At 36.8% G+C, this 8,401-nt stretch overlaps 1 protein-coding gene across 1 annotated transcript; it reads left to right on the forward strand.

Moving 5' to 3' along the window:
- Positions 1–1,122: 1,122 nt before the first annotated feature.
- Positions 1,123–8,076, forward strand: LOC133526670 (basic juvenile hormone-suppressible protein 2-like). The gene is made up of 5 exons (XM_061863375.1): positions 1,123–1,244; positions 4,210–4,343; positions 4,835–5,668; positions 6,418–6,602; positions 6,956–8,076. Exons 1-5 carry the CDS (start codon positions 1,169–1,171, stop codon positions 7,989–7,991), a joined length of 2,265 nt encoding a protein of 754 aa, XP_061719359.1. The 5' UTR covers positions 1,123–1,168; the 3' UTR covers positions 7,992–8,076.
- Positions 8,077–8,401: the final 325 nt, after the last annotated feature.

Here is an 8,401-nt window from a genome sequence, read left to right on the forward strand (position 1 = left end):
AATTTAGCACACTTTGAGCCCCGAGAAAAAACATACAACTACTTGGTAGATGAAAAAGATAATATGAGTTCTGGGGAAGGATATAGGATAGTTTAACGACATAACGGAAATCATTATTAGGTAGGCGCAGACGAAAACGCGCTCAGAAACTAGTAAAAGATAATATAAAATAATTCCCAAACATGCTAAAATGGGCTAGAAGTGCTGTCAAGGATAGGAAAGCGTGGAAACTTTGTTCGCACACCTTAGGTCATAAACAATAACAACAAAACATTGAAAACTTCAATGAGACAGTCGGCGGGAGACAGCAACGGTTGCAAAAATCGTTTAAAAAAGAAAGTATAATGGCATGTGTAATGGCGTCTTTTGTACCAACTTTGGATTGAAAAAGCTACGCTTTATAAACTTCATCATTGCATCAAAGGCACGAGGAATTCTGAATCCTTATATGCTGTTTTTTTCCTTTTCGCTATCCGGGCTTTCGTTAATAATGGTTATTTTATAATTTGCGTGTGAAGTTTTTCTCCTCGAAAGATAAGACAGGATCGTTGATCAATCTAGACATACGATAGGCAGGTAATCATAATCATAATCATAATCGTAGGTATTCGTAGTAAAAAAAGCAAATTTCGCATATAAATAAGGCGACTCACCACTTTCGATTAAGTTTTGATATCATCGATAACGAAAATCCATTGTCTTTTAAGTATTTTCAAGAAGCAATTTGTCTCGTTTTTGCCATTTCGAATCGCCATCGAATTTTTTACTATAAGCTACTATAAAGCTGCGTCCGTCGTCTGTAATTGTATATTCAGAACATACAATTTACTTTAAAGCAACAGTAAATAGATTTGATATTGAACCGGTGAACTACATTTTTCGATAAATCGATATCTAATTACTTTGGGATTAATAAAAAAAACAAGTATAAAAGATTTGTCAACTTTTATTGACGCAAAGTTTGTTATTGACGTTATTGACTAGTAGGTAAAAAGATAGTAGGTATATCTCAAAGTGACAACTTAGGGTGCTATAAAGAAAGCACTGCATATATGTATGTGCAACTATGTTGCTTATCTAGTACAAGTTGAAATGCCTACAATCTACTGGTATAAAAGGAAAGAACAGAGAGAGAAAGCACAGTTGAGTTCCCTCTGTCGGCTGTACGATGAGGGTGACGGTGCTATTGGTACTCGGCCTGGCCGCCATGGCCATGGCTAGAGAGATAGACGACAATGTGACTGGTAAGAAGAACAAAATATTATTTTTGTTAAATTTGTAAATATTTATTATGAACATGCAATATGAGATTTTAATAAAAAACCACTAAATATATCTAAACTAAAATTATAATAAATCTAAAAAAAGCCCCTGTGGCATAGTACCGAAAACGCTAGCAGCATTTCCTCACTGGATTGTTAAACTAACACGCTGAGCGAGGAAACTGCCAGCTCTTCGGTCTCCTAACGTCTTAGAAGAGACTCAGAGCGCCCGGGTCCCACGGACCAAGGGTCTCGACGCCGAATGGAATAAAATTATACTCGGTGCCGAGACCCTGCCGATGCCGGTACGCACTTACGATTATATACCAAACTATTGATAAACAAATAAGTTTTTAGTATAATTACTTATCTACGTGATCTTTCTAGCTGGGCCGCAATAGATCTCTGACATCTCTTTGAGTTTTTCATATTAAAAACCTGTACATTAGTATTTAATATTTTCATCACTGACATAGAATTTGCATAATCTTCATATCTTATATTATATACCGAGAAAAGTAGCTGTACTATAAATAAAAAATGCAAAATATGTAGTTCCTAACCTACCCCCTCTTTTTGGAATGTTGCCGGAGTCCGCTGTTTAGGCTTCCGTAGCCAAGAACCATTACTGTTTTTTTAATACTACGTCAGTGGCAAACAAGCGTATGGCCCGCCTGATGCATGCAGGTTCAGTAGCCTATGTATGCTTGCAACTCCAAAGGAGTTACTAGCGCGTTGTCGACCCTAACACTCCGCGCCCTCGTTGAGCTCTGGCAGCCTTACACACCGGCAGGAACACAGCACTAGTGTTTCGCTAATTTTGTCTGTCTGATTATCTGGCCGTATGCCTGTCTACGCCTGAGCTCAGTAATCATTTGTAATAGAAAGCTGCAATTTGTCACACGTATGACGCCGATCACATCATTCACCACTATTTAAAAATAAATAAGGAGTCCTGTATACCATTTTTAATATAATACCGTTTAATATATAAGTACCGAAATTATATCGAAAATAATAAATCGCTCTAAGTCCAAAAATGATGTCGGCTCTCCCTACTTTAAAATCATGGAATTAGGAAATTCAAAAACATCATCAAAGTAAAATTTAATAAAAAAAAATACTTATTACTATTTTGAACACGATTGAACCGTTTGTGAAATTTGGCAAAAACCATCCCTTCTTAGAAAAAAACGTAAGTGCTGCGAAGATACTGATTTTTGCTTGGTAGGCATGTTAATTATCTAAAAAAAATCTCCTTTTAAGTCCGACGATTGTAATGAACGGGCAACCGCCCAAACCTACACTGAACATGGCCCGATATGCTCTTGTTTGCTTTGCTGAATATATATATATTATTATAGGATATTTGAAAAACGGAATTGAAACTACGCGTTTTGAAACGATTGCTTTCTACACACAATCGGTGTAACATAGACCTCGAAATCTCTAAAACAGTCCTGAAATTCGGTATGTATGTTAATTAAATGTATGTTTTTCATGTCCACACTATTTGCGATTTGGAGACCTCGAGGAACAACATTAAGTTTTATCTTTATATTTAACGGTTTGACTGTTTGTATCTAAATAATAGCAAATCGATATTAGAGCTAATCGTCTTGGGTAATAAATAATTCCCAATAAGGCAAGTACGAGTAGGTAATTGACATTATGAAGAGTCTAAATCGTATTATAAAATGTTTTATAAAAGTACTATTATAAGTTATACCTACCACTTACAAAAATAAATAATGGAAAAAGTATAAAGAAGGATAAAGTATAATGAATAAAAAAGGTTCTTTACGATTATCTAGAAACTAGCATTTGTCGAAAAGCCGCTTTTACACTAAGACGGCAGCATAGGTAACTTAAGATGGTACACATTCTGCAAGATAGCGGCGGTTCCCCAAATATCAAATGATGTGGACATGAAAAAGATACCTTCAGTTAACATACATACCAAATTTGAGGACTGTTCCAGATATTTCGAGGTTTGGCCTATTCCGATTGTGCTATATGTATTGCAATACATAAAATTTGTCAATAATATTAATCGCCATTGTGACAATCGCTGTTACGAAAAACATTAACATTTTAGCAATTTATGAACTCACTACTCACTATCGCATAAAAACAACTTAAACACATTCCTTTTCAAAGGTATTTTATGAAAAAAATCTAAATAAAATATTGACTTGAGTTTTTACAATGACCAGGCTTAAAATAATGTCTTAAATTTATAAAATTATGGCGCGATAGTTATTTAAGTAACCTTGATAGAAAACTAAATATCTCATACATTTTAGACTTCATCATAATCATAATATTTAGCTTCAATCTTGTTGAAAGTTTTAGATATTCATTGTAATTGATGTAACTTTTAGAAGATGGCAGTGTTCATATAATACTATTTGATTTAATAACTACGGTACTCTCTCGATTTGCGGCACCTGAAAAATTTGTAACTTATTAAAATATATAAGTTGCAATAGTACGATACAAGTGCGAAAAATAGGAAATTTGAAATGAGTGGCGATAAATTAAAACACGACCGAAGGGAGTGTTTTAAATCGACACGAGTATTCGCACATGTATCGTACAACGTTTTACAGTACATATTCTACATATGGCCCTTTAAATGTTCGACATAGTAACGTAATATGCTAATTTTCGCACAAGCAGTGTCAACTTGATATCTACTAGTGAGTTTCGGTTGCCACGCAGTTGTAAATAGTTTTTCATATATGTAAATAATAGCCCGAGCCCTCTCGCGCATGAGAGGAGGCCTGTGCCCAGCAGTGGGACGTATTAATTAGCTCAAATATTATTATTATTATTATATGTAAATGATAATAAAATAAATAAATATTATAGGACATTATTACACAAATAACTCATGCTACCCCAAATCATTTGAACATTATTACGTGATTACATTTACTTACAGTCAAAACTGACGTTAAAGAGAAACAGACATTTATTCTCAAGCTGCTAAACCATGTCACGGAACCCTGCATGTACAAGGAAATCGTGGATATCGCCAAAACGTTCAAAATTGAGCAAAGCGTTGACTTATACACCGTAAGTAAAACATCACCACAAATACTGATATCATGCATTCATAACACCCGTATAATTATTTTCTAAAAACCTGCCTATATATACACGTTAGGTTGCGCTGACACAAGCAACATGTGTTTATGTCGTAGTAAACCATAATGTCACTGCTAAACACGGACAGTGGCTAATTGCCATATTACACCTCCCCCATCACCGCCGGGGTGGCAGAAGAAAAAATTTAAACGCATGTTACTTGTTTACATTTTTTTCTGAAATCAATACGAAAACTATTAGTGAATTATATATGGTACAATGGGAAACTATTTAGCTTGATTCATAACAGCCAGCGTTGTTTTTGTATTATTCATGTAGCGTTTACTTTTAAGATATATTGTTATAATATGTATGTCAGATTTAAGGTATTTATTTATGGGTCACTAGTTGCCTGAAATAAAGATTTTCATTTCATTTCATAAACAATCCTTCATATTATAGGTATTTTTTATTTCCAGAAAACCGATGTTCACAAACATTTTGTAAAAATGCTCAAATATGGCGTGCTCCCTCGAGGCGAAGTTTTCACGCTCCACGTCGACCGTCAGCTTGACGAAGTAGTAACCATGTTCCACATGCTCTACTACGCCAAAGACTTTGAGACCTTCATCAAGACCGCCTGTTGGATGCGTTGTTACATGAACGAGGGCATGTTTGTCTACGCTCTTACTGTTGCTTGCAGACACCGTGAGGACTGCAGGGGCATCATTCTGCCTCCTCCCTACGAAATATATCCTTATTACTTTGTGCGCGCAGATGTTATCCAGAAGGCGTACATGCTGAAAATGAAGAGAGGACTTATTGATCACAAGCTGTGTGACTTCTATGGCATCAAAAAGACTGACAAAGACGTTTACATAATCGATGAGAACGTCTACGACAAACGAGTGTACCTTAATCACGATGACAAGCTGAGATACTTTACTGAAGACATTGACCTAAATACCTACTACTACTACTTCCACGTCGATCATCCATTCTGGATGAAGGACACTATTTTTGACAAATATAAGACCAGGCGTTGCGAACTGACTCTATATATTTACCAGCAAATCTTGGCTAGGTACTATCTTGAGAGATTATCCAATGGATTGGGAGAAATTAAAACTCTGTCGTGGCATAAGCCCATCAGAAAGGGATACTGGCCTTGGCTGAAATTGCACAACGGTGTGTTCATTCCTAATAGGATGAACAACTACGTTATTGTTCGCGACGATAACGTTGATATTGTAACTCTAGCTCAGACCTACGAGAGGATCATCAGAGAGGCTATTGTTAAAGGACACATCGAAGTAAGTTTTGAAAATATTTTTTTCAACACACTTGCTCGTAACGTGGAACTTATTGAACCGCTTTTAGGCTCATCATCCTAGATATTACATACGCGTGCTTTTTTCATTATATTATCACACTCGTGCCGTAATGTATGATAATCCGGTCAAATAAGGATTGTAACTAGTCGCTTTTGGAGACGAAGCCTTCTTTAATTGATCGAGTAGATCTTACAACAAGGATTGGAGGGCGCCGGCGAGGCGCCGGCCGGGCCGCCAGCGGCTGGGTCGAGGAGCCGACAGGCAGTATGACGAGATAAAAAGACTTTTACTATTTTGACAATTAAATTTTGATTAATATAAATAAATAAATATTATAGGACATTGTTACACAAATTGACAGTAAGTTCAATAAGGCTTGTGTTGTAGGTAGGTACTTAGACAACAATATATATAATATATAATTATAAATACTTAAATACATAGAAAACACACATGACTCAGGAACAAATATCCATGCTCATCACATGAATAATATATAGGTTTAGTTTTTTTCGTAGCAAGTGTGTTGAAAACTTCGTATGAAACCCGTGTGCATTGGTCATTGCACACATCGGCTTTCTATTTGCGCAATAAAGCCTCGTGTGTAATGACCAACATAGCATACTTACTCATACTCACAATAATGTACTATTACAGAATTAATCATTATTATTGTTACCTTGCTTTTGCCAGTATACATTACAAAATAACTTTTATTTTGTTAACAGATCAACGGCAAGAGGTTGGAACTGACGAAAACTGAGGATATTGAAACTCTGGGAAAACTTATCTACGGAAAAATCGACAAGGACGTAACCACTAATGTAGTTGATAAGGACCGTGTTGAAGCCTACCGTTACCTGCTCATCGTCATGAAGGCCTGCCTTGGACTTAACGTTTTCACATCAGACAAGTTAGTATAGACACGAATTATTTGTTGTGACATGCAAAGACAAGAAGCCCAATTATTTAATAGATAAAAATCTTAAATTTAAGGAAAATATCTATAATTCAGACGCAAATATAAGTAGCAACCTACAAATGAATGCCTTTCTGGGAGATCGGACACGGGACTCCTGTTTTTTTAAGAAGTCCGTAACTTTGTGGTTTTATCTAGCAGTAGTTAAGTAACTGGTAAAGAGTAGCTGCAAACTACTAAATTAAGTAGCAGTATATTTTATGTACATAACATAAATAATATAATATTGTTTACGATTAAGTTTTGTCAAAACATTTTTGGGTTCTATATTGTTGTTTTCTCCATAGGTACTTTGTCGTGCCCTCAATCTTGGACCAATACCAGACGGCTTTGCGTGATCCCGTCTTCTACAAGCTCCAAAAACGCCTAGTGAACATCATGATTTTGTTCAAAAATCGTCTGCCTTGTTACACCAAAGAGCACCTTCTGTTCCCCGGTGTTAAGATCGATAATATTGCAGTGGACAAGCTTGTCACCTACTTCGACGACTACCTTATGGATATAACCAACGCCGTTACTTTAACTGACGAAGAAATGAAAAAAACAAAATCCGACATGGTCTTCATGGTTCGCAAACGCCGCCTGAACCATCAACCCTTCAAAGTGACCGTCGATGTCTTGTCTGACAAAGCAGTCGACTGTGTTGTGAGAATATTCCTGGGACCCAAGGAAGACCACTTACACCGACTGATTGACATCAACAGAAACCGTCTTAATATGGTTGAGCTTGATTCTTTTTTGTACAAACTGAACAACGGCAAGAACACCATTATCAGAGATTCCAGGGAGATGCATAACCTCGTGCGCGACCGTATGATGACTCGTGACTTGTGGAAGAAGATTGATGGCCTGACTGACATGCGTGATTTCTTGGTAAAGGACCTAAGAAACTACATGACAGGCTTCCCAACTAGGCTACTTTTGCCCAAGGGTCATGTTGGAGGCATGAAGATGGTGCTGTATTGTATTATCACACCGTTGAGACTGGTTGATAATATGGATCTGACACTCTTGGACACTAACCGCAAAGACCTGGTTATGGACTTTAGATCAACTGTCCTTCTCGACAAAATGCCGCTTGGTTTCCCCTTCGATCGTCATATTGATGTAACTAAGTTCTTTACGCCCAACATGAAGTTTGTGAATGTCAGGATTTTCCACAAAAAACTGGAATGTGACATGAAGACTCGTTGGAACCGATGGGTTCTTAAGCACTACGATATGGTACATATGACATCTATCGACGACGACAAGGTGTTCGTGGATGCCGACCTCAACACTCACGTCGACCGTGATGTGCACCTGGTTGACGTCGATTTTTGAACAAATTGTTAACTTCGCCCTTGTACAAAGTGTTTTACGATTGTAACAGTTGTAAAATTTAAATAAAAATTGATTTTTATACATATCTCAAATTATTAATTTTACTAGAGTTATGGCATTTGCAATAACAAAGTGTGGCAATGTCATCATTAATGTCAAATTTCTATGAACATACGACGTTTATAATGACACTCCCTCACTTTGTTCTGTTCAAGTCAGTGCAAAATTACCTTAGACGGACTCTAAGGCGCATGGCACACTGCATGTTGCTCCGAAGTTTGAGCTAGAAAACACTATGCGCGTATTATCGCGTCATCCCGCTCGCTCGTGCGAATCGGATGCAGTGTTCCATGCGCCTAATGGCTCCCTCCGTTACTCCATAATGTATCTTATAAGACATGAAAAATGTA

Source organism: Cydia pomonella, chromosome 16 (assembly GCF_033807575.1).
Source record: "Cydia pomonella isolate Wapato2018A chromosome 16, ilCydPomo1, whole genome shotgun sequence".
NCBI classification, from domain to species: Eukaryota; Metazoa; Arthropoda; class Insecta; order Lepidoptera; family Tortricidae; genus Cydia; species Cydia pomonella.